Raw genomic sequence first — 27,612 nt, forward strand, 5'->3', positions numbered from 1 at the left:
AAGGCACTGAAGGTTTCACATATATAGCTTGTTTAAAAATTTTAAAATCCGTTATTATTAACTGATTATATACATAAATAATAATTGATTGCTACTAAATATTTACTTTTGATTTTGGTTATAATTAAATTCTGGGTATATTATAATTTCAGCATTATGAATTCACAACCAACTTTGATTTGCTTCTATAATACAGATATATACAGGTCTATAAGTCGTTCTATATTTTAGTTTCGAATGGGTTGGTTTAAGAACTTAATTTTAACTTTAACTAAAATCAAATTCCACCTTTATTTGATTATGAGTATTTTAGACAGAATTGAACTAAACTTTGAAAAATGTACTATTAAAATTTCTAAACGACCTTTGGAAATAGGAGAATCCCAAAGATCTGTGAATCCCTAAAATTCTGCAAGGATACTAAAAACACCCACGGCCAAGCACAAGGTCATGCAGTATTTGGTGGCAGTGCAAGCGTATTTTACTGTAGATAGTGTTTAGTTTAGTTTTTGGCGCACCTCGCGGGGTCGCTCTGTATGAACTGGGCGCCCTCGGTGAGTGCCAGTGGATTTGTGGTGGCATTCAGCCGTGGGGCTGTGATATCCAGCTTGCGTCTCAGTGTTCTGTTGTTCGTGTTGCTCTTGTCATGGTTGTTTTTGTTAGGTGACTCGGTGTTATTGTTATTGGAGGAGGAGGAGGTGGAGGAGGAGGAGGAGGTGGAGAAGTGGGTGAGAGTGGACAACAGTTTCGGTTTCGGAGCAGATCCCTTCCGCCGCACCTCGTAGGTGCTCTGACTTTTCGGCACAGAGGGCGGCTGAATGTGAACCTGATGCACTGCATCCGGATTGGACTTGTGGCGCGGCAGGGTGGCGTGTATGTTAGTAATGTTGACCGTGGCCGTGTTAGTTACAAAACCATCACATTGGTGATTAGTGCTAGGTGGTGGTGGAGGTGGTGCAGAGCGTGCGGGAGTCTGTTTATAGGCTAGTTGGGTGATGTCGCAGCTGTCGGAGCTGCTGTCCCCTTTCGAGCCGGTGCTGAAGGAGGAGGTCGATACATACATATGGTCCGCCAGCTTTCCGCGAGCGAATAATCCGTTCTTGTGGCAATAATAGATGGCGTAAAAGGTGGCCACCATGGGAAACACAAAGAAGAACAGCACAAACAGGAACTTCTTGAGACCCAGAGATCCTGGAAAAAAACAAAAGTAGTTAATAGGTTAGATAAGAATAAATGCAAACATTAATAAACGGTGGGTGTGTGACCTGGTGCGGCCTATTTCCAACATACCATTTGGATCTGTGGCTGGTCCACTGTCCGGGGATCCTCCCGATCCATCCCTCGAGCACGACTCGCCGCCAAAGCCAACATCGCAGTGACAATGGCCTCTACTATTGCAGATCCCATTGCCACTGCAATCCTCTGGACACGGAGTACCCATGCCCTTTTGCCGCACCGCTGAAACTGGCAGGCATCGCTGATCCACGCACATCTTGTCCTCGCCGCACTTGGCTCCATTGGGTGTCAGTCCGGGATCGGTGGTCTGCAGGCCCAGGTCCACCAAGGCGGTGCGACAGGCCACGATCTTGCGTTCGTGACTGATGTAGGAATGCGACAGTACAGCTGCCGATTCCATGCCAAACTCGAGTCGTTCATTTAAATGGATGCAGTATAGCATTCCACACTTTACATGCTGCTCCTCGCATCGGAAATAGGTGCTGTTCAGGCGATTGTAGCCGCAGTTACCGTACCGAGTGCCCTCCATGTTTTTACTATAGCAGTGTTCCGAGTTATCGCCCGTGGGTCCCCACAAAATCCGGCATTGCTTGGAATGGGAGCGACAGGTGCCGTGGAAACAATAGGCCTGACCGCCATCACAGGGCTCCGTGTCCCGCCGGAAGACATCGGCGGGACAGTATTCCGACTCTCCAGTACAGTATTCCGGCAAATCGCACTCATTTTCAGCTTCTCGACAGGCACTGCCCGCCATTTTGGGACGACAGGTGGTCAGATCACAGCATTCGCCGGTGGCACAGGAGGCATTTGCGTGCAGCATACAGGACTTGGCATTGCAACAGGCGTTCTCACAATGCTCCGGCAATCCGCAGTCGCACTGCTCCCCCGGTTCCAGGAAACCATTGCCACAGGTGGGCGATTCAAACAGCTTCTCCGGCTTATTCCTCAGGCAGTAGTTCATGCCGCGCGAGAAGGCTATCGTTAGCTGATCGATGCTGCAGCTGCTCCAGTTCACCGGTATAAAGGAGGTACTCGAGGCAGCCATCACACACTTCTCATCCTTACAATGGCACTCGGGTGTATCGTGCTCCATGCCAAAGTTGTGCCCCATCTCGTGGGCCATGGTGGTGGCCACCACCGCCGTGTTGGGACTGTGCTGCATGCTCACTCCGCCGGAGTACTCATACGTACAAATCGGACCCTTCAGCGCTTTGCCCACAACGCCGCCGTCGAAGACCTCTTTGGTCAGCAACTGGGCATTGTCGTTGGGGTGTTCCAGCACCAGTTTGTTCTTTCTGTAGTTCAGAAAGTTACGCAGCGTCACGTCGCCGTCCTTGGAGAACTCGATCTCGTTGGCCTCGTTCCAGATAACCACGCCCACCAGAGCCACATATATATTCAAGGGCACATAGAGCTGAAAGAGGGTGGAAAAATATAGATTAGTGAAAGTAAATATATGGTTAGAATCAGTTAAACCTTTTCAAAGTTTTTAACGAATTAAGCTCCGATTTCTCAATTTCATGTTAATTTCGGTCTTTGGGTTAAATTGCTGTTTCGAAAAACGTTAGTTTCTCAATATCATGTTAGGTTTTACCTTAATAAACATTTTTTTACTTCATGTTAATTTGTCTGTCTGTTAAGTAACCATGACCTTAACCTGACATTGAGAAATCGACCATAATTGGGAATATATACAAGTTAAAGGTTAGTTATAGTGCGTTAATGAACTAATTAGTACTCTACTTACAGCATTGATAATGTTGGCTAGGTTTTTGCAGTGCTGGTGCACCTTCTTGGCACTCTCCTGGTTAGCCTTGTAAACCTTGTTGTCCACGACGATGACCAGCTCCACGTAGCTGGAGTACTTGTTGGCATTGTAGGGGCCCCGGATCAATTGACTGTTATCGTCCGTTTGACGCCTCTTCCGGAGCAGGGTTCTCTGGAATTCCCCGCCATCAAGGCGGAGTGGCAGTGAAGGAATCCCTCCTCCAAGTCCATTATCCTCCTCAGCCTTTTCGTGGTCGTGACTATGGTCGTCCCTGTGGCTTTCGTAGCCACAGGTGGCGTTCGTTGGATGCATGTCCGCCTGTCTGCGTAGAACAAATCGAAGGTAATTTGATATTTCCGTGGACAACAAAAGAAATTAATAACGGAAGTGGCGGTGGCGCATAAACATAGTGAATAAATGGATAGGGTCGGTTATGGTTAAGAATTTCGTTCTGGTCAGGGAACTCGGGCAAATATACCCGAACAGGCAAATATTTGTGCCCCACAAATAGGTAAATATTTGACAGGCCTCTGATACTCCAAAAAATATATTTTCCCTACTGCCCTAACATTTATGACAAGTCAGTAAACATTATTTCGCTTGGGTCGAAAGAGCGCCAGAAACTTCCGATTAGATAAGCACTGTTTAAAAAGCAGAATTGTGTCTTGATCGGTAATACCAGTTCGGTATCTTAAAATGAGAAAGAGGCACCCTAAACATTGATTACGTGCTTATACCATTTATTATAATGATTTCGACGACCTACATTTTTTATTAGGAACTTTGTAATTTAAACTTATAAAAGTTTAAGATATTTGTAGAACATATTAATATTTACATTTACTTATTTCAGATTATAAACAAATTGGATAAAATTTCTTAATGTGCTGTCATTTTCTCATTCCGCCTATAAAACTGTGTTCTTATAATCTAACTTATTGAAAACAAATTCCAACTCACCTGAGCAGATAATGGTCATCCTGAAGTCTTCCCTTAGCATCGACATGGGGATGAATAAAGTACGTTTGGCTGCCATCGAAAACGATGCCATCCAGAGCACCATCACAGGTGGAGAGGGCTACCACAGAATCCGGTTGACCACGAATGTGTCCCTGAGGTAGGTAAAAAATAGTTGAAAGAGAAATTAGTACAAAGTTCAGAAGAACTGAAAAATAACAGAAAACAGCTCAATACACTTTCAGAAATATAGCAAATATTTTAAGACAGTATTTTTGAAACAATAGTATTAAATCGAAATAACTATGCTGACCTTTAAATACATTTTTTAAAGAAATGTATTATAAATTTTTAGATAATCGTTTTTATAATTCTAAATTTTTTTTTAAAAATGCTAAGATTGCTTTCTGTTTATTTACTTTAAAGAGGTACGAAGAGAATGTGTCTCACTCACCTGATAGTGGCATAAATCAACCTCAGTCTTGGTGAAGTTGCGAACCACATGGCCAGGAGAGGCACCTCCGGTGGCATTCTGGTATCGCAGGAAGTGGGAGTCCGGCAGCAGGCGATCGTTGCGCTGCAGGTCGATGGTTACTCGTTTGCCCTCGTGGGTGTAGCTCAGGCTAATGTGAGGCGTGTGAAGGCCGTCCTAAAAATGGGCAAAATAACAGGGAGATAACGTTAACAAGATTAAGCCATTTGGGCCTGGCTGGCTCGGTCATCCCCATTTATTTATTTAATTTTTGCATGCAAATTGTGGGCGTGACAAAGTGCCGAGGTGCGAATGTGTAATGTCCTGTTGGCCGCAGGGGTTAAATGAAAAATTCCACCCCTCTGTCCTTAACTCATACCCACATTTTGTGGGTCGGCTGCTTGTTGAAACTAATTAAAACGGGTTTGGCTTTTTGCCAGCGCACCCAGTAAACTCCAAACATATTTGCACCAAAGGCATTACAAGAATTTACCTCAAATTTTTTTCTTTACCCGTAGACTTTATTTTCGGGTTCATTTTAATTTTTTGCTCACAATTTGATATATTAAATGTTTGCACAACAAACACTCGCAAAAGTTGAACAAGGAGCTTTCAAAGAGTTTACAGTTTCAGGGCTAAACAAAATTGTTGCAAATAAATATAATATTAAAAGTTTTAGGAATTTTGTTAGGCTTTCCTTGCATCTGATATATAAACTATGTTAAAAACTCTCTTAATTATCTAAAAAATCACTACAGAGTTGAAACCAGTAAGCCAACAGCTTCCCCAATTTTGTGTAATATTCTTTATGTAGTGTGGATTACTACTAAGTATTCTTGCTAGGAAGGTTACAATTTTAAAATGCAAAATTACATGAAAATCTACTCTTCAAATTACAGACCTTAGAAGGTAGTGAACAATGATTGAAAGGCACATAATGATTTAATGTCTCATCTAGGGCATAATTTACCCCGTAATTACCCCAAGATCTGGCTCTGTCCTTGGCTACTTACGGTGGCATCCAGGGTGGTGAGCAGGCTGCGCTTTGTGCGTCCATGTTCCACCTGCGGTCGTATCACAGAGTGAGTTGAGAACTCGTCGAGGACGGTTGCATAGTCGGCGGTGTGTGCTGCAAGGAGAAAAGGAGAAGTTGGGGTAAAAACATTCATTAGGGCGATGTAAATGCTGTTAATTACAAACTACTTGGGCCGCACCCATTTTGTATACCCCTAAAGGTGAACAAAATCTTTTTTGCGGCCGAGTGCGGTGTGTCTAATAGGCTTAAAGTCAACGCCGCCAGGCATCTGAAACACTGACAACTTGAGCCCGAAATTAAGGCAAAGCGAATGCCCTGCTCTGATAATCATTTAACATGTTGGCGGGCATGTTGAGATACTCTGATAAGACCCAGAGCATCAGTCATCTCGCTCTGGGGCATTCTTTTGCAGGCAAGGGGCAGGGCTAAAATTAGCAAGTCCATAAATAATATTATATAGATACGGGGCCAGACTTTTGGACAAGCACAGAACACGTCTAATTAATGCGAGTCCGCCCAGACAGCGCAGATGTCTGACAACCCTGGCATGTATCTCACAGATACAGATACAGATGCGCTTGGCACTTGCATGCAGGGCGAAAAACAGACGCGGTCGGAATATTAGATCTGTTCCACTTATTTTTATTTAAAAAAAGATTTCATTTTCCAAAATAGTTGTACTTTAAAATAAATAGAGCGTTCAAAGAGTATTTAGATTATCAACTCAATTTCCTTTATTAAAAAAGTTTTAAATTTCCGGTTCTACAATCCTAACCACCTTTAAGATCAATAGAGCGTTCAAAGAGTATTTAGATTATCAACTCCATTTCCTTTATTAAAAAAGTTTTTAATTCGCGGTTCTACAATCCTAACCACAATGGTGTATGTTTGTACAAGTGAAAAAGTGGACACGCAGACCCCAAAGGCAAAAATCACTCGAGTCCTGGGGCCAACACGAGAAAACAATAAACCGAGAAGACCAAGTTACCCCATTTCTTTCTCCCCCAAAACAACTCTTCAATTTTCCAGAGGCTGCCAAGTCACTTCTCCCTTTTTTTTCATGTTTAAAAGTCAACCTCCAGCGCCAAATGTCACACGCGTCAGGGGTTTTTGTTTTACACGACGCAACGCATCACAAAATGCTGAAAGTACTCGCAAAAAAAAGAACGAGATTTTGTTGTATTTATTTTTACCACGCTCGCCGTTTAACGCAAAATCATGAAGAGCCCGCCAAGTTGTTCAAAATGTGATGTATATAAAAATAAGTTTTTATACTCTTTATTTATGCTCTGCTTTCTTGTAAGAAAAATGTTCCCGTTTTTGCCCATGACTCTTCGGTTTATATTTGTATCTTTAGCGTGCATAAAATCTCTTGGGGGTCAAAACAAATTTTATGAGTTCATGTCTTAGTTCACATAAATAATATTTCTTAAAGGTATTATTTTACAAATGTAAATCCAAAAACATTTTGGTGTTAACCCATTTATTATGTGCCTAACGAATTAAGATTATAAATAACGTAATGTTAAGGGGGGGAAAGCGAAAAGGGGAGAAAGCTTCTGAAAAGGCCTAAAATTCATAGATATCAAGGGTCACTTTTCTATATATAACATAGGTGATTGATGGATCACACGCTGTTGAATACGTATAAAGGTGGGATGTAGTTTTTACCCTACATTGTTTAGGTATCATTTTGAATTTGGCATTCATTGAGTGGAACAAAAATGTCTAAACAATTCGTGATTTTTGCTCATTTATATCAAATAACCTTGTTGATTTAGATGTTTTTCGTGCAAATCGGAAAACCAAATTAAATTCCGTGCTGCTGAGTGCGGGGAATTGGATTTCTGAGGGTTGTGACCGGTAAAGGGATGGGAAGTGAGACTACTTAATGGGTGAGACATCATAAAACAGAACTAATGACTGGCAGACTAATGAAAATTCCCTTTGACCCAAATGTATTCCTTCCTCAGGCATCTGCTAGATATATCACCATATGGAGATAGGGGAGCTTGGCGGTATTTGGTATTTCTGGCTTATTGTTTACGGAAAACAATTAACCCAAAGTAAACTTGAGTGATTGATTGGCTCAAATGACTAGCAAGTCGAATGGCCAGGCCCCCTTCTACGCATCAGTAAGTTTTTCCAGCTCATGTGAGTTAACTACTTTTCTTTTTTTCTATTTCGGCGCAAGGAAAAGAAAGTTCTTCAAACTGTAAAAGTATCTACAAGTGGGTGTCGAATTCCTCAGCTGATAAGCGGTCGTAAAAAAATGCGATAAGGATGCACCAGAATGCATGTCTGTTGGCAATCCGAGAATTCAGGACACCAGATTGTTGGACAACTGGCGCCAGGAGGCGCCTCAAGGACTGTTATCGTCCTGAAACACTCCGTCGAGTGGAAACTCATTAAAACTAGTACAAAACAGAAGCACCCACGCAAAGATAGCTCTCGGCGAAGGGATAATTTCACATGTTATGCACTGGGAAAAATATAATGATTATGATTTTTGTTATCACATCATATCATATTATTCATTAAAAAAATCAAAAAATTATTAAATAATTATTATTAATAATTCCAGAATTACTATGATAATGCTTGCTCTGTTGCAAAACAATTTAGTTTAACACCTTCTCTTTTTTTTTAAAGAAAAATCATTATTAGGATTACATTACGATAACAACTTGATATAGATAATTTTGCTATTGGTTGACTTTACCTAATTTCTTAATTTTTTTTTTCTTTAGATTCAAATAGTATTCTAAATAAAAAATGTTCTTTCCGTGTTACTCTCAACAACTGGGAAATTATTGTACGCTCAAACCAAGTCAAGTCGACGACTTCAGCCGGAGGCAAACATATGGCATAAGGGTTCCTAACCGAGGGTAAACCAGGCCGTTCGTCCCTCAATCATCACACGGGTCATGGATCGAGTGATGATGGATTTCGCTGCTAAAATAAGGAACAAATTACAGCCCAATGCAGCTCCAGTTTCCTTCTTTTTTTGACGAACTGCTGTCGTCGCGTACTTTGATGTACCAAATATGCCGATGGATGGATGAGGTTTGGTGTGAGTTAAGGATGTTTTGGTCTCTCTGCCATAAACTCAGTTTGTTTGGACTGGTTTGTTTGAATCTTCCACCAGGGGGTAAAACAAGGAAAAATGGAGAAAGCCCGCAGGCTTGAAACTGATTTCGATTTCGGCTCACACATATAATTTTATATCTTCTCGGCATTTGTCACTTGTCAACCCCCAAGGGGTAAAATAAAAGTAGGAGGGGTTAATAAAAAAAATGCCTCTCTCATCTGTCACCCTCGCCACCAATCTGTATCTCCTCCATATCCATATAACAATCAACGGAGGCCACAAAATATTTTATTAATAACTGCTGGCGTGCCATAAAAATATGAAATGCATCCAATGGATAAAGCATTTAGATTTTTACAATGAACTTCACATTGAATTTCGGTTTGAATGGGGAAAGAAAACAATTTCCATAGCTCAAAACATTTGAATGATGAAAAATGTGAAACCTTCTCAAGTGGTCGTTGGGCCATTGCATTCTTCAATTATGGCCCGGGGCATTTAAATATTTTAAGTTATGACTGCCGGGGGCTCGAGCAGAGAAGATATGCCAAACTCCATTTGGGCAAAGTTCCTTAGGATGCCATCGAAAAACTTCCAACACTTTAACAGGGGGCCCCCAAAAAATAAAGAGAGAAATATTAATAGAATCTCGATGCCATAAACAGATTAGTGCAGCCAAAGGGGCGGGGATTTCCACTTTGGTGAAGGAAAAGGCATTCCTACACAGAGAAAACTATCTAAGAACATTGTTCTTGAATTGAGAACATTGTTCTTGAATTGAGAACATTGTTCTTGTAATGAGAACATTCGTTCTTAAAAACCGTGTAAGTACATTTTGCTATCAATATAAGAACGAAATGGTGAGAAAAGAAAAGTTAAATTGAGTTTATTTAACAACTTTTTGATAAGTTTACACTAAGGACTGAACTAATAGTTTATTTGTACATACAATGTACTTAAATACCGTCGTTCTGTCGTTCTATTTTTAAGAACATTTTCAACTCAGATGAGAACGTCAGAATTTTCTCTGTGTACTAATACCGAAAACCAAAATCGAAGCGAACCGAATCGAATGTGTGCCTAATTGATAAACAAGGCGAGGAGACGATGACGTCGCTTGGGGATATTCGGACTCGAATTCGGATTCCCATTTTTGGGGACTTGGCTTCGATTTTGGGCTCTGGAACTGCTGCCGAATACAAATTGAAAGTGCATACGCACGTTTTCCCCTCTTCTCCTCCTAACAAAATGCGTTTACTGCCTCGGCTCGAGTATAATTGAATAATAAAAAAAATTTCAATTGTTTTTTTGGTGCGCAAACGAAATTAAATGTTGGAGAAATTCAAAACAAACTCCCCGACAAACAAAAGCAAACTCAATTGTAGGCAAGACGATCCATGCACACACTCATCACAATTTAATTAAATTGTTTGGGTCTTCTAAAGAGGGGTTCTAAATTGAAAACATTCTGACTGTTGGCATTAATGGAAGAGTATTTAAAGAAAACTTTTAAAAAGGAAATTTAAATTATTCATATGGATTTCATTGACATGTTTATGGGTATGGGAACTATAAAGCATTGCTTTTATATGTTTAATGGATAAATCAAATGGAGAAATGCTTAAAAACGACATGAATGCAATTAAAATAAATATAAAATGATAAATGTTAAAACACATCAGCAAAATGGCCAACAAACAAGCCATAAAGTATACATATCTTTTCCTAACAATCTTAACGAGACAATTTAGCCATCAGCCACCTACTGGGCAGCACTTTATGAATACAAATCAGCGTTTATCCACCCATCATCTACCAAATGGGCCAAATCCGAAAGTAAATCTATCTCCTCCGCTCCGAACAGTAGCCCGCAAAAACGCCTTTCACCTCAATTTTCACCCGACAAAAGGCCGCCAATTCTGTGCCCAGTCAACAAATGCAACAAGCCACGCAATCCGAAAGCCCGACACGAACACCGACTGAATCTGGGTTAAGCTCAAAACTGCGCATGCGCAGCACCGAAAACCCCCGGTAGATAGGCATCGATGATTCAAGGTTCTTCATGCACATATGTACACCTCGCAAGTATACTAAAATGAGCTGGGAATAATGAAGGACCAACAGACGTCAGTTAATTTGTTCTACTCATCATTTATTATTATTTCAATTGCTTAAAGTATTCTTGAAAATCTTCTTGGAAACAAAACTTTTGCATTATAAGAGTCTTATGTTCTTTGCCACTTTGTATCATCTCAATTGCTTTGCGTTTTCTTGGTAGTCTTCTAATAACTTTTTGCAAAACTTTTGCACTTTTCTCACGTCTCACCTGATGGATTTCAGGGCAACTGGGAATATAAGCGAGTCGCAACCGAGACAGCCAACTTCCTATTCATATTTTTTACCCAAATACAGTGTAAGAATAATTGGACATAAATAAATTCTCTCCTTTTTGGTTAAGATTTTCTGATTTTGAAATATTAAATTTGAAGTTAAATTCAGGATATTACTTTAATTAAAATAAAAATTTGTTGGAGTCTGGTAATTTTTTATCTTTGGGAAATTTTTTTTATGAAAATCCATCCTTAACTATGATTTTTGATGATCCATTCTGCCATTTTACATATATTTAAATTTATATTTCACGTCTAGGCTGACTTTTGCATTGATTTTTTTTCGACATCGTAATTTATTGGCTGGCTAGCTACTTTTCTTGCTTCCCATGAATCCTGTCAAAGTTCAATCCCGACCTTAGGCTCTGCGGTTTTGGCCTGCAGCTAACTCCTGCGCCTGGGGCATGCATACGGGCACCTTCTGAATTATTTATAAGCTGCCCTCGCTTCACACACCACACACCACACATCCATATCCCCATCCACATCCACATCTACAACGGCAGTCCCCAGTCCTAAACTACTTGAGTATAAATAAAACTTTGGCCTGTGCACGGAGCAAACTGAAATGAAAACAAGCAACTGCAGACACGACTGGGGAAACGGAATAAGAAATCAAATTGTAACTTGAGTGCGCTAGCCTCATGAAAAGGACAATGGAGGTAAATGCGATGGGGGCAGGCCACAAAAGCCGCTTTGTTCGAGTTGGTTTTACTTTTTATATACCATATCCCATTGCCGGGCTTTTGATTCCGGGGCGTGAAAGCACTTGAGCGACTGACAATTGTCGGCGAAGTGGGCTTGGCCTGGCCTACGGTTGAATATGCACTCAGCCAAATGAAGTCGAAGGATTCTCGATCTCATCCGCTGTCGGATTTGGGAAAACAGAAAAAGAATAATAAGAAAGGCGCCAGTCAGGTTGAGATCCCCTATCCAAACAAATTAAACAAAGGTGGGGCAGCTCTTCTTTTCCCAATCATCCCCATGACTTTCAGTTTCGGTTTTTTTAATTCTGTGTGGTCCAGTTGAAAGCCGATCACCTGTCAGACCCAAAAAGAGATCTTAACTTCTTTATGCTGGCTTAGGATCCCTTTTTCTTCATTAGAAAGCCATAAAGTGGACTCTAAACTGGCATAAAATGCCAAGACATCTAAGTAGAAGTAGGAAATGTAAAGATGCCCCGAGGAACCTCAAGGAAATGCTGGCTCTTTTTCTGAATCTACTTTCTATAAATAATATCGGAGGCCCCAGCTCCCCACGATTGCTTTATTTTTGTTGCACTTTCGCTTCAGTTTGTTTTTTTTCCCATTTTCCTGTTGTTTTTTTAGTTCCCCTCCCTTGGCTGAAATTAATTGCCTACAGGATTTGGCTGGTGTTGTGCATAAATTATACTCTCAGACGCGGTAATTTATATAAATCAATACCTCGGTACTTGTTGACAGGCCGAGGGAATCGTAGAAGATGCCAACGAAGCAGCCGTGACCTTATTTTTATGTACGCCACTGTGTCGCTGTACATTTATTGGGTTAAGAAGCTCTCTTTGTTGTCTACAAATTTGAAATTTATTGTATTCATTGAAAATTGCCTATTAATAAATAGATATACTCATTTTAATGAGGTTTCAATTGAAGAAACGTGTACATTTGTATAATATTTATAGTATTTTATATGCACGACAAATTAATTAGTTGCTTACGTGTCGGCATTTTTATTTCCATGTTCATGAAGCATATAATAAAATGTTCTCTTATCTGTAAGTTTGTGAGCTATTTTACTTCTGTTATTCCTCAATCGAATGATGTTTTGTATGGTTTTATATAGTTTAGTTTGCTGTTCATTGAGCCTTCCATCAAATTGGCTGGCCTGTCAATCCATATCTAGCCAATTATTTCCGCACATCACTGGACTAAATCCTCCTCTACTTAAACCGTCCTGCCAAGCGAAAAACTCCCCAGGTGCAAAATTCAGAAACAAAAGATAAATAAACTCTATTCAAGGCAATAATCTACATTGTGCAAATTCATGAATGCATCTCGATTTTCGACAAAGATCATGCATAGGTCTCTGCTGCACCTGCCATCTGCTTTCTCGATTATCCAGGGTCAAACAATAGCCTCACGGGGGGTTTCCAATCATTTTGGCCAGGTCAAAACTGACCATGTGCAACGGAATCTGTGCAAAATCTAATAGAACAAAGCAGTGATTTCGAGTGCAAAACAGCAGGCGGTGGTGGAAAATCTCCTCCAAGGCACTTCAATGACAAGGACCTCTATTATTTTAAACCTCCCGTTTTTCTTTGGGACTTTGGTGAGGAACTGCAGCTGGGATGAAGGTCAAGGGCCTGGGCAATTAACACCCTGAGCGCTGGCGGGTGGCATTTAGCACACACAAGCACAAAACGCACAGGCGGCATTTTTCACTATTCCCGAGATTTGGCAAGTGTTTGCCAAGGTGAGGGACCGGACCACCCACGGCTAGAATACCTTTCTTGACTGACCCAGCGTGCCACCTGCTCCTGCTTAAGATGATCTACGGAAAACCCCACAACAGAAGTGACAAGTTAACGAGATACACTTGGAGAAAATATTTTCAAAAATTTTAAATTCATTTTACATAAACATGATCATAAGATCTTACTTTAATATAATCTTTGGTTCAATAATGAAAAATCATTCTTCTTTATTATACTCTTTTTAAATAAGATTTTCTGTTGGTTGATTTTATTCTTTCAATATTCGATTTTTAAAAAGAACATTTTTGTAACAATTAATATATAAATAAAAAATCTCTTCAACCTTTGTATTAGAAAGTAAAAGAAATACAAAATACTTAACTGAAAAAAAATGTGTATAATTAAGTCTCTCAGTTTTAAAGCTATCGGGCTGAAACTTTCCCAAAAGTCTTATATCTTTTGCAGGTAGTATATAAGTCGGAACCAGCCGGATCGGACAACTATATCTTATAGCTCCCATAGGAATAATCGGACAAAAAAATTTAAAAAAATTATATCTTTGGTGTTTTTTTGCATATAACCTCCTAAGCTTGGAAATAACATTTTTTAATTAGTTTTGAATTAAATTTTATCGAAATCGGACGACTATATCATATAGCTGCCATAGGAACGATCGGAACATTTTTGGAAAAATAATATGAAACAAATTATAGCTTCGGTGTTTTTCAACATATAACCTTCAACGCTTGGAAATAACATTTTTTAATTAGTTCTGAATTTCGAATTTAATTTTATCAAAATCGGACGATTATATCATATAGCTGCCATAGGAACGATCGGAAATTTGGTAGGAAAATAATATGAAACAAATTATAGCTTCGGTGTTTTTGACATATTATCTTATACTAATGGGAATATCATTTTTTGTGTTTTTAAATTTAATAATTATAGCTGCAAGGGTATATAAGCTTCGGCTTGCCGAAGCTAACTTCCTTTCTTGTTTTTTTTTGAATTTTTTTGATTTTTTTTCCCAAAACTTAAATATTTTCTAAGTGTAATTTCAATGGGCATTACAAAGCAATTGCAGGTAGACACTTTTAGCTAATCCGTGAAATTTCACACCCGCTGTGGTTGATTCTCATCAGGACCAGGTAGGTAACAACATATCGAGAATCCTGCCTACTCACCTTTATTTGCCAAAGGATTTCAATGTTTGCCCCTTGGACTCTCAAATCCATTCCTCAACCTCTCTGGGATACTCATCCCCTACTCATTGTTTGCTTTAGCATTAAAATTGTCAACTTTATTATCTGAGCCGTGTTGTTTTATCCGAGCTGGGCTCATAAAAAAAGCCAATAACATTCTTGCTGATAAAGCCAACACTATCACAACGTAAGGAAAAAAAAAGAACAACAACGAATACAACTTGTTGGTAAATTGCGCAGATATCAACCACAGTCGGCCTCGTCATTAACTCATAAAAGTGCAGAGAAATGGGAGGCAATTAAAGCTGTGGACAAAAGGTCAACAAGTCGATGAAAAGTTTACCGTAATTGGAAATCGACACTAAATCAACAGTTGTGCGCTCCGCTTTCAACTGGGCTCTACAAGTTGTAAGTCCATTAAAGATATGCCCCCAGGTTCTAATGGATGCGGAATATTACCAACTTAAATTTTTTTTTTCCTTCTTTTAAAGAAATTGCTGTTCATATTTTTCGAATTTGTAAAAGTTGCCTAGGCTTTAAACAATAAAAACAAAGTATACTTGCCCCAAAGTTAAAGAAAACTGGTTTACAAGCTTTATTTTAATAAAGAAACCAATAAAAAAGTTAAAAACCAGATGATTTAACAATTTATTCCCGATCACTTTCCTTCCTGGTTACAACTCTTTGTTCCACTTTACTTATCCCATCACAATGTGTGATTCCTATCTTCTATATTTTTATTTAAAAAAAACCCGTCAGACTTACAATATTTACAGCTGTTGTCAGTTGGGTATATAGGAAATAAAGTGAATAAATAAAATCTCTAGCATCATAATGACGATAAGGCAACAGCTGATGATCATGATGATGTTGCTGACCGACTGACAGAGTGATTGCTGAAATAAATCTCAATTGCGCTATATAGACTCTTTATATGCAAAACAAAAATGGTCAATGATTTATATCAGCTGGCGCCAAGCGAAATGACAGCCCTGTAGGGCGATCATTAAAACGTTCAGCAACATTTTAAAGTCGCGGCAACATTTTGTATTGTTTACAAAAGGTTAATAAAGTATGAGATTGGTTGAGTCAATAAAAATCAAGTAAATATTGGAAAGTATTTAGCTCATGCAACAAAAAACATTGAACAATATATAAAGCAAATGTACTATATCATTTCATTATTAATGAAAAATGCAATATAAAAGCTAGAAAGTTTTCAAGTATTAATTTATATTTTCGGAATCAAGTTTTTTTTTATTCGGAGTTTCCCAAAAATATTTCTGGCATGCTTGCCCCTAATTAAATATTTTTTGAGCTTGCATTTTGTGTGAAATATTTCTGATTTCCCATCTGTTTGTATACTTTTCCTCTATTCTTGTAACTTTTCTCTTTTTTCTTTCATTTTTAGCACCAACTTTACGCACAATGCGAGGAGAGAAAATTGCACATAAACATTGTTCTGGCCATTTTTGGACTGCAATGCCCCCCTTTTGGCTTGTAGGAGTTGTATATACACGCGACCCTTGGCAGTCGTACGAAAGAACTTGGCTGGCACAAAGTAAAAGCTGGCTACTTCTGCCGATTGCCAACATTTCCAATTGCAGTTCGCTTTGGTCGGGCCAAAAAAGGAAATAAAATGCATGGGACAAGAAGGTTGGAATTGCTGCTCAGTGTTTCCTTTTCTCAGTGGCCATAACGGATTTTTATGTGGTCAATGATCCTTGAGCAAACGCACCCGCTTCCATGGAATTTCTCTTTGTTTGAGGCTCTGGGAACAAGAGATTGTTTGCATAAAAAGCGGAAGAAAATAGGGGAACTATATGTATTAAAAGAAGAAAATCACAGGAAGGGGGCGTGACCGACCGTTGGCTTATTGGAAATTGCATTGAGAACTGGTCCATTGTCCTTCGGATCAATGATCCTAAGGATTCTTTCGTCCATGTGCCTAATGGTGGTCCTCTTGTTCTATTCATGTTGAAATTTCATTACTTTACGGCTAGTTGGTTTCCACCGGGAGTAATTATCATCAGTTTTCCCCAGCCTGGTGCAAAACTAGGTCACATCCACAACCCAAAACCTTGGCCAAAATGCATGATATATGCCAAACTTTTATGAAAACTAACGAACACTGACGTATCTCATTTCACGCATTTTCACTCGGTAATAGAAAAAAACTTTTATAGGCAAAAATAAACTTTAAATAATGGAATAAACTTATTACTATAAAGCATAATGATGAATTCTGATAGGGTTGCAAAGCAGTTTTTGGCCTGGCCAAAAGCAAACATATCATTCCATTTTTGGCTGTAGCAGGGTTTCTAACATTTCCAGTTCATTAAAATTTTTTTTTTGGTTTAGCCTTGACCATTTTTGTTCACAGCATTTCTAGATTTGGGTTCGGCAAATTTATTCAAGTGTGTTAACATAAATTGAAACTATACGATTTCTTATGCAATAAAGAATAAATACACACATATAAATTATACGAGTGCAGGACATAAAAGGACGCACTGAAACTTTGAACAAGTTTGGAATTCCAAATAACACTCAAGCGGCTAATTATACATTATTCAAAGCATTCTCGAGACTTCTTCTATTGGGTGTGTAAAAGATAAAGTCAACGAACTTATGGAACTTCTGCACAAGGCTAAACTTTCCTCCATAAAAAGTCTCCCCACCACCAAAAGTTCGATGGCCAAAAAGTGTCTTAAAAGAAAATTTTTGCAAATATTTGTCAACTGGAGGAGGTTCTTATATGTGTCTGTAAATATGTAGTTCCATGTATTTACCTTTGCATATATGCGTACATAAGTACAATACTTGTCTATCGATTTTCTGGCTGTCAAACTTGGTTTATTTGGCACTCTCACAGAGATTTATGCAGATAGTAAAAACGGGTAAGCACCAAAAAAAAAATCTACCTTCTCTTTTAAGCATGAGAAATGGAAAAATGTAGGTGGATTTAGACCACAAATAGCGGAGGAAAGAATAGAAAAATAAATAAGAACCATATGCCATATTCCATATCATGACTAACAGCTGTTTGGCCAAAACAAAAGGCAATAATGCGAAATGACAGGCAAGAAGTGCAACAACAACATCTGCTATAACAATACCTAGCAAAAAAAAACAATAATTATGCTGATGACGACTCAATTCAGGCCATAAAACTTTTATTTTGCTGATTTAGGATAACCTATATTTCAGATGATATTATATTTAGCTTCATGAGAAGATAGTACTTTCTAAAAATGACACATTCAAGTTTCATAATTTCAAGTAACTGTGTAAAAACTTGGGATTACTTTAAGTTTCTCTATGGGCAGACCAAACAACAGATCAAATTTTTGATATGGGTTGTAGTTCCTTGTGTCTGCCATTATAATTTGGGTTTGTTCCCGTTAGCTGACTAAAATCCAAGATTCGCAAAAAAAAATGATTATAATGTCTGGCTAAAAATAAATAAAAGAAAGAAGCCAAGGGGCAAACATTAAGTGCTGATTACCATCTGTTTGTGGGTGAGTCACTTTTGAGGATAGGGTCGGTGGTTCTCTTCTGATCCCCCGACTTTGAGCAGGAAGTGCAGTTTTATGCGTTGTCTTACCTGCAAGAACAAAGAAGGAAAATTATTATTAAATTAGCATCGAGGAAAAGGATTAAGTAGCGGAGACAGACAAAGACCTTAATGATTAATAACCACTTATTGTGCGGCGCCGCGACAATGTATCTACAGACCACATAAAGGGGCTACAACTTTCCCAAGATCCGTCAAGATCGAGACGCACACGCGTTTCAAATAAATCATACAAATCGAGACCGGTCTCTTTTTCTCTGTCTTAGAGACCTCCCCGATTTGTCTCGTAAAATGTGAGAAAAAAAGATGTCTTTAAATGGGTGGAAGAAGTACATACAGACGATATATTAAAGAAATATTATAAATCACATTCATGATACAATAATCTTAATAATAATCTTATTCAAACTTTTTTTAAATCATATTATATTCTTTTATCCAACTTAAAAGTATAAAGTTTGTTATTTAGTATAAACTGATTTTTCTAGATTTCAGAATAGAAGTGTTAACTCTTTTTTTTTAAAACTAACTTTTGTTTTCAGTGTATCTCTTGTCACAACAGCAATTAAGGCACAAAACTTGCTGTTGCTTAGCTTTAAGTGAAATCGATATCATTTATCGCATAGCGGAAAAGTGGTTTCGGGTGAACATTTTTCGAGTCGAGTTTGGGCGGTCTGTGGGTTTCACATTTGCCATATCCACTCCCCCCGTCCGCCCGTCAAACTTTTCTACCCACCGACGACAGACAACTTTTCAAGGTCGTTCGCTTGGTTAACTTGAGTTTTTGCGGTCGTCGATGGGAAGCGCAAAATTTTGCCAATTAACTTTAACGAAACAAAAACAGCAACAGGAGCATCATCATCAGCAGAACTTTGGTCTGCATATATGGGGGAATATATTCCAGAGATACAGATAGGGCAGCGAAAAAGATACACGAGCTTGTTTAACCGCTGCCGAATTAAAAAGGCAAACAATTTTTTTTATAACAGAAACGAACTGGGCAACAAAAATGAAAGCAAATTTATTTTAATGAAGTTATTTATTTTTTGCGTTGGAAGAAAACCAAAAAAAAAGAATACTGACGTTTCTGAGTTGCATGTAGTTGACCTTCTAAATATGTAGGTTCACTAAATATAATTAAAAGAAAAATAAATAAAATTTATTAATTTGTCTTTTATTATTTATATATTTTACCAAAACCCATAAAGATTCCATAAATAGCCAAGTGTTGCATAAAAAACCAAACCAATATGGTAACCATTGTGTATCACTCTGAATAGACAGGCAAATAAACAACATACAAATGTTTCATGAATTGGCTAACTTTTATGAGAAGGCAGCTGAAAATTTGTGAAATTCGCACTTTATTCACACCCATATGGTCAGCAAACAATAATTTGGCATTCAGGTTTGGTGAGTGGTTATAGGAAAAGCAACTTCAACCGAATCTGTTGCCAATTAATTGACATTACGGTGGTTAGCCTGGCATTTTTATTTGGTTTTCTTCATAAAAAATATGAGTTTGGGCATCTCGTTCCATTAGAGTTTATCCGGTTGGGCGGCCACAGCCGACCAGCTCCACAAAAAAGGCAGTCGGAACGGGTTCAGTGAACGAATTTAATTGATTTGCTCTTATATATAAAGTTTTTTTTTATATATTTGCTGTTTGAAAATGCGAAAGTCAGGCGTCCAACTAATTGCTGTGACTGCGGATGGTTCAATGAAGTCCGTGATGGACTTCAGGAGCTTCACAAAAGAAATGCCGGATCTGTGCCGTTTCGTTGATGGCTCTCTGTATTTACGGCCATATAATTGCTAATTACAGCAATGCGTTTGCTTTAATTAACAAAAAAAAAAGGGGCTAAAGGACCGAACGGGGGACATTAATTAAAGACCATGATTAAGCGAGCGAAAAGGGGGGAGGCGTCTGCGCACCCTCCCACAGGAAATGCATTAAATTAAAAGCGCTTCACAGAAATAAAAAGCGTTATAAAAATACGAAATGAAAAGGGAATTTCGCTTGGCGGGAAATGTAATAAACTCAGAGGGTGTAAGTGCTGCAAGCTTGTGTTTAATGCAACGAATAAAAGCTGAGAATTCCTCAAATGAAAACACTTGCGAACTAAAATATCCAGACACGCCTCCCAGCACAACCCACACCCACTCTTGGGCTGAAACACACCTTGAACCAACTCGCTTATATGCAAATTTCACTCCCCTTCACTGGTGAAATTTCCTGCAACGTCAATAACACAAAAAAAAAAAAATGAAAGGAAAAATTCACAAGAAAAATAACAAGAACAATGGGTCATGTGGGGCATGTGTCACGGACGTGTAACCCCTGTAGCCCCTCGAGTTCCTCGCAAACCCCCAAGGACACTCATTAAAGGCTTAGACTCGAGGAACACGCAGCCGAAAGCAAATTTGAGCTGGGCTCGAGAAATTCGTAGTAAATGCATAATGTATCTGCATCTGTGAGCTGATAAACTTGCATCCGCATCTGGGCCCATTTGGTTGGCTCTTATCTCTGACCAAGTGGTTACACCCCTGCGATCGCCCAAGGACGCATAAATTAACACCCTTTAGGCCCGTACATGTTCCTTGTTTTTGTTTTGACGCAATCGATAACAAAGAATCTGGCTGGAAATTAATTGCGTCCGCACAACAAAAAAAGGGCACGACCCGCATGAAAATAAATATCCAGTGGCATCTACAGTTCCTAGAACTCCTCCTCCAAAGAACACCATTAAGAAGTGACAAGGACACACAACTAAAACAGCAGCTGCTGCAGTTCAATATCCAAGGAAATCCAAGGAAATGTGTTAAGTACAAATTAAATAATTAATTAATCCGTGTGCCGGCTGGCCGTCCGTCTGTAGAGGGGGTGAAGCTGGCTGGCAGAACGTCTGTAGCAGGAGGTCGGTTGACCGTAGTTGTAGCTGGTAATATCAGCCGCTGTGTGTGTTGTAGTTGGCCGGTTGGCCTGCGTCATCAACAGTAAATATATGACGATTAGGTTGAGAGGGTAACTGCCCTCTTTTAGCCCGCTGGCCTAGAGACTCAGACTGGGTGTAATTTCAATAAATCAAATACGGCGATGGCCGGAGTTTCAATTCGTGAGCGTTAGCTCTTTATTCTTTCAAATCAAAATGAGAACTGAACTTAAAGCTAACATAAAAAGGGACTCATAGCGGCCACTCCAATGGGTAGTGCTTGCCGGCTATGCACGGGCTTCCGGCCAGACGCTGTGTCAGCAATTTGGCCGGAGCGAGCTTTCGGACGATCGGTCATTGCCGTCGCCCGGTTAACTTACTTAGTTAACTACTCCCCCCTCAGAATTAAGGCCGTCCTCGGCCGACCCTATTTGGGCGATCATATCTGCTATTTGGGCCGTAGTTCTCCTGGCCTGGATGACTCGCCGATAGGTGAAACCGACGCAGATCAACGCGCAGCATATTGCTGCTGCCACCAGTACTATCTGATGCGAATGATAGTCGTTGATATTCTCCCCGACTCTCTTTATGTGTTCCAGATTACGTTCACTCAAGCGGTGAAGGTATGGAAGACTGAGGATGTTGTGCTCCATAGTGATATTCAGGGAGGGCGAGCTGGCTACTCCTGGGACCCTCTTCTGGGCCCTGTCATTATTGACATATCGGGTTTCATTAACCACGGCACTCTCAATAAAGGTAATGAGATGCGTGCCTCGTATGTGGATGTAAGTGCCATTATCTACACTCACACGTGCCGGACGATCGTTTACAATTATGATGCCTTCATCTACGCGAGTAATTGGATGTAGATCGCTGTGCTGGATGTCACAGTGCGCTATGCCTCCAGCGTGGAGCTCTTGTGCGCATGACCTTCTTACCGCCAGCTGGCAAAATGTGGCTCCAGATGTTGTGGAGCAATTGTTGACCGTATGAATTGCTCCATTGCAATCAGCTATTATTTTGTCCTCCAGCCTGAGCATCGTGTCATGATGGGACACGGGAAAAACAGTGATTTTAATACAGGATGATTTGATTATTGGAAATTTGATGACAAAATACAAAAGGTTATCGGACTGTAATATTTTAACGGAAGCAACGGACAATAGGTCTTTGATGGGGGTATCTGTGGGCTCTTCTATCCATATATCTTCTAGGTCTGCATGATCTAGTATACTAGGGCTCACAATGTTGGCCTTAGCTAAAGCAATCGCTAGCAATAAGTTTTGCAGCTCCATACTAATCATTCTATTTCGGGATAATAACATCTCATAAAGATGCCCCGTGTCAACTTGGGTTCCCTTGGCTGACCTCAGAAGTTGGTTGACGGTGGAAGTAATATTATTAATTTGGTCTTGTACTTTACTATTGATGTTTATCTGCCTATTGTTTGCATTTATTAACTGGAATTCATTAAATTTAATTTTTTCGAAATCCTCTGCATCTGGCGTTCCCGCCACTACTTTTAACGCCGCTCCTAGAAAATCCAAACTCCTAGCTACTCTGTGGTGGATGCTCAACGAGTCGAGCAGGTCACGCAGATGAGCAACATCGACAATCAAAAGTTTCTGCATGTGTGACTGGGGAAACATGCTGATCATGCCATTTGTTTCTTCCACCACGCGCCTATATTCTGAGAGATTCGCCGAGTGTGTGACGAACGCGAATTCTTCCCAAACTAAAATTCTACCATCAATGATGGGAATATATTTGGCCTGCGAGTAGTCCGAGACGTGCCCCGATGTTACGGTAAGCAGGACTAACAGGGATACGAATGCGAACCTGTAATATTGGATGTATTGTAGTGTTTGTTTAGAATATTGTAGCCCACCACCAAAGCATAAAGAAAAAAGCACAATTATAACAAAAACTTATACCGAGTGGATAGGGGTGAGAAAATATGGAAAAAAAACTTATGCCAAGTGGCTAGGGGTAGACATTAGAAAAAATGAATTATTATCTAATGTTGTTCCTTGTGGAAAAGAAAACTTACGCCAAGTGGCTAGGTGTAAACGTTAGAAAAAATGAATTATTATCTAATGTTGTCCTTGTGGACCACCCTCCCCTTAATGAGGACCGTGGTCCCCAGGTCCGCTTCAACAGCTTTTTCCTCACACAGTGGTGTGAGTTTATTGCCAAGCCTTCGGTTCGACTTAACCAAAACTTTCTCGCCGACTTCGAATGTTCTGCATTGTCGGGAGGCATTTTCCCTAGCCCTGAGCGTGTTTTGCGCCCTAACGATCTTATTCTGGACGTCCGTCTGTGGGTCGTTTGGATGCTTTTGCATGATGTCGACTGGCCGTTTGTCGACGACAGAGTGAATTGATTTATTATATTTGGCGGTTGCCAATAAAATAATTTCCACAGTATCGGTTATCTTCTTGTCGATTTTTAGGCAACGAGCAAGCTCCAAGAGGGTGCTGTGAAAGCGCTCTACTTGCCCGTTTGAAACGCTATGAAGTGGTGGGGCATTTGCAATGCTGACGCCAAAATGGTTGTCAAGCATGGCTGAGATAGTGTGCGAGTTTAACGAAGGTTCATTATCGCAATAGACTACTTTAGCCCTAGGGAAAAAGTTCATGATTTGGAGTATGGCCGGTTTAAGATCCTCGATTGTCCTAGAGTGGACATGTTGCACAACTGCAAACTTCGAAAACTTGTCGATGCAAGTGAGGAAGTATTTCTTGTCTGTGGAAAAGATGTCGATATGTAGCAGTTCTCCCACATGAGAGGGGATCGGAGTCTCGCCTAACTCATGCTTCTTTGGGTGCCTATCGTACTTGGCTTTCGCACATGTTTTGCAGTTTGCTACAATCTCAGTGGCTAGCTTGGCCATCTTTGGAAAGTAGTACTCGGAGAGTATCTGCTTAACATTTTCTTGGGCCGATCTGTGAGCCCTGTTGTGCTCGACGGTGAGGATTTCCCGTCTTTCAGGAACTGCAAAAATATCCGTTACACGGTTTTTGCAATGCCAAAATTTGGTGGCTGGAAACTGCCGAACCAATTCGTCCTGTATCATTGCCAGCGTGGGCAAGTCACAATGAATGGCGTTTACGCCCTTAGGAACGATTATATCTGCGAGTTCATCAAGTAATGACTCTTTGCAGGAGAAGTTAATCACATGCCGTCTCTTGTTTCCAAAGAGGACGAAGCTGCGTTTTAACGGAAAGCGTGCCTCCTCCAGAGTTATCTGGTTCTGGAAGCAATTCAAAGGCTTGTCCGTGGTTTCAATGGTATAGGTTAGCGACAGCTCACTGTGAATTGTGGCCGCGCTAGAAAAAGCCTCTTCCTCTTCCACAACGTTAAGTTGCTGTCTTGAGAGGGCATCCGCAACAAGGTTATCTTTGCCGGGTTTGTAAAAAATTTTAGCGCCGGACTCGTCGATGCGGGCTTTCCACCTCTTGATTTTCGCGTTCGGATTAGATTCCGACACTGCGAAGGTCAACGGTTGGTGGTCAGTAAAGATATTTATATCTTTGACTGCATACAAATAGTGGCGTAATTTGGCCAGTGCCCAAACTATAGCTAATAGCTCCCTTTCATTGGTAGCGTAGTTAACTTCCCTGTCCTTCAAGGTCCTAGAGATCATTGTTATGGGTCTCCCTTCTTGGGATAGGACTGCGCCAATGCCGTACGCTGAGGCATCCGTCGTTAGATCAAACGCCTTTTGGTAGTCGGGGTATCTGAGGATGACATCCTCGGAAGCCAGAATGTTACGCAGTTTTTGGAAAGCCTGCCGTTGGGGCTCGTTGAACTGCACCTGGATGTTCCTGGATCTGTGTCTACTGACACTTCCAAGTTCCCCTTTCAAAATATCAGTGATCGGCCGAGCTATGGACGCAAAATCTTTTATGAAGCATCTATAATAGCTGGCCAAGCCAAGGAATGACCTGACCTCGAATATGTTCTTAGGCTCTGGGAATTCCTGAATGGCTTTTATTTTCTCTGGGTCTGTGGTAGCCCCGTTATTGGTGACTATGAACCCTAAAAAGCTGACGCTTTTCTTGAAAAATCGTGACTTTTCTGTTGATACCCTCATATTTGCATCGTGTAGGCTCTTGAGAACCCAATCCACGTGCCGGATGTGGGAGTTTTCGTCCTCCGAAAAGACGATAACATCATCAACATAGACATAGCAAAATTTGCCAATCTGCTCTCGCAGTATGTCATCAATTGTTCTTTGGAAAATGCTGGCTGCATTTTTTAATCCAAATGGCATTCTACGAAACTCGTACTTTCCTCCGTTAACGGAAAAGGAAGTTTTTTCACGGTCGCATTCTGCCAGCGTGATCTGATGATATCCGGACTTCAAGTCCAGTGTTGTAAAATACTTGGCCTTGCCTAAGTTTCCTAATATCATCGAGATGTTCGGCATGGGGTATCGATCGGGTATTGTTTTCTCGTTTAGTTTGCGAAAATCCAATACCAAACGCATTTTTCGCCTGCCAGTTTCGTCGGTGCCCTTTTTGTCTACAACCCATATTGGGTTATTGTATGGGGATTTCGACTTTTGGATGATGCCATTTTTAAGCAGATCTTGGATTTCGCCATTTACAAAATCAGCTGCCCCCATTGGATATGGGTAAAGTTTGGCATAAATGGGCGTCTCATCAATGGTTCTGATGGTGGCAACCACCGACGTGTTGTAGGACAAGGCCTCATTGGGGTCTGCGAAGGTTTTTTTCCTGTCGCTGAGCATTTTTAAAAATGCTTTTCTGACCAAAGGTGGTGCATCTGAGCAGTCCACCTCAGTAAAATTTACATCGGGACATGTATGAAAGTCGATGCTCTCTACTTCCGTGCCCCATTTGAGCTGACCGGAGGCCAAACAAAGTGACACCCCTGCCTGTTTTAAAAGGTCAAGTCCGATGATTCCATCGAAAGAGGACAAATCTGGTAAAAGGAAGAATGTGGCTTTTAAGTTGAAAATTGACACGAAGCATTTCTTCGTGATATTGGTGACTCCATGGATCGAATGAGCTTTGAATGGAGCTTCTACCGGGCGGACACCTTTCAAACCTTCATATGGTCGGATGAAATTTTTGGACGCGCCCGTATCAACTAGAAATCTCATGTCAATCCCCGCTACTCTTCGTCTGATGACGGGTAGCAGGGATCTTCCCCTAAAAAATTTATGGCATCCGAGTCGTACTCGTTGATAGCGTCATCATCGATTTCTTGTGCCGCGCTAGAGGCCGCTGCGGTGTACGTGTCACCAGTTTTGTCAGCGCTCTGGGCAATGTAGTTTACTCTTTGCCTTTTTTGTGGGTTGGTTTTATCGGACGCCGCCGGCTTCCTGTTCTGGTATGCCGGGGCTTGTGATGGTTTAAGCATTCTAGCCAATGATGGATCCACTTCCATGGGTTCTGGAGTGTCTCCCTGGTGCCTCTCGCTGCGTAGAGCAGGGTGCACCTGTGCCTTGTGCTGCTTAGTGAAATGGGGATTTTTACCGCCACTATATTGGGAATTAGCCTGAGCGGTGGCCTGCTGACGCTCTTGCGCCTTAGGAAATTGTTTTTTCTCCCTATCCTCCTGGCTTTTTGCAAATGACGACGCAAAGGTGTACCTATCATGGTTCGCCTCGACCTCTTGAGCCAAGGCAAGTGCTGATGGCATGTCCTTGGGCTTCGCCGCGAAGAGGACGTCAGTGAGGCTGCGTTTTAACCCAGAGATAAATACGCGAAGGGCATCATCCCGGAATTTTTCGCATAAAACTTGTGCAGCGGAGGCTTCATATGTCATGGTCGCCTTGTTGGTGAGGAGGGTGAGCTTCCTTTCAACCTCATCATAATATTGTAGAAGCGAGAGACTCCCCTGTCTGAGGGTGCCCATCTCCTGCTCTATGACATGCATTGTCCGCTTGTCACTATAAGTAAAGTCGAGTCGATTTATAATCGCTTCGAAATTAAGCACTGTGCCAAATGAGGATAGCACTGCATCGGCCGGGCCCCTTATTTTGCTCCTAATTATAATAACTGCCTGATAATGGCGTGAACTTCCTACGAAATCTTTAAAAATATAGTATGCGCCTACTGCCGCCTGCCGCCAGGAGACGTATGTTTCCTGGGCACCCGAAAATTCGGGCAGGCATTTGACGGCGTCTAGTGGCTCATTACAAATGACGGCGTTATTAATGTCTATGGGTGCATAAACTTTAATCTGAGGAGTTACTGTTGGGGCGGGTGCGACCTGCATCGCCGCCACCTGGTTGGCTAGTTGTTGGATAGTCTGGCGCAATTCATTTTCCCTGCGCTGGCTGTCCTGTAGGGCATGGTTGACGGCAGCCTCTACTACCGCCTTTATTTGGTCTGGGTTAAATGCCATGTTTCTGTCTGAGGGAGTGCCGACGCTTACACTTTTCGGTGTAGAAGTTCTTGCCGGCCCTTCGGTCTCGGATTCAGAGTCACTGGGGACCTGCTTGCTGTTCCTATATTGTTG

The 27,612-nt window shown here is 40.7% G+C and overlaps 1 protein-coding gene across 1 annotated transcript in view; it reads right to left on the reverse strand.

The window, feature by feature from the left end:
* LOC119545805 (disintegrin and metalloproteinase domain-containing protein 12) overlaps positions 1 to 27,612 on the reverse strand; it is a 44,095-nt gene that overhangs the window by 3,230 nt on the left and 13,253 nt on the right. The window contains exons 2-7 of the mRNA XM_037851689.1: positions 5,447 to 5,562; positions 4,416 to 4,610; positions 3,965 to 4,116; positions 2,984 to 3,326; positions 1,291 to 2,650; positions 1,062 to 1,191 (exon numbers count right to left, since the gene is read on the reverse strand). Coding sequence (XP_037707617.1) covers positions 1,062 to 1,191; positions 1,291 to 2,650; positions 2,984 to 3,326; positions 3,965 to 4,116; positions 4,416 to 4,610; positions 5,447 to 5,562 — 2,296 coding nt within the window. The remainder of the gene's footprint in view (positions 1 to 1,061; positions 1,192 to 1,290; positions 2,651 to 2,983; positions 3,327 to 3,964; positions 4,117 to 4,415; positions 4,611 to 5,446; positions 5,563 to 27,612) is intronic.

Source organism: Drosophila subpulchrella, chromosome 3R (genome assembly GCF_014743375.2).
Source record: "Drosophila subpulchrella strain 33 F10 #4 breed RU33 chromosome 3R, RU_Dsub_v1.1 Primary Assembly, whole genome shotgun sequence".
NCBI lineage: Eukaryota > Metazoa > Arthropoda > Insecta > Diptera > Drosophilidae > Drosophila > Drosophila subpulchrella.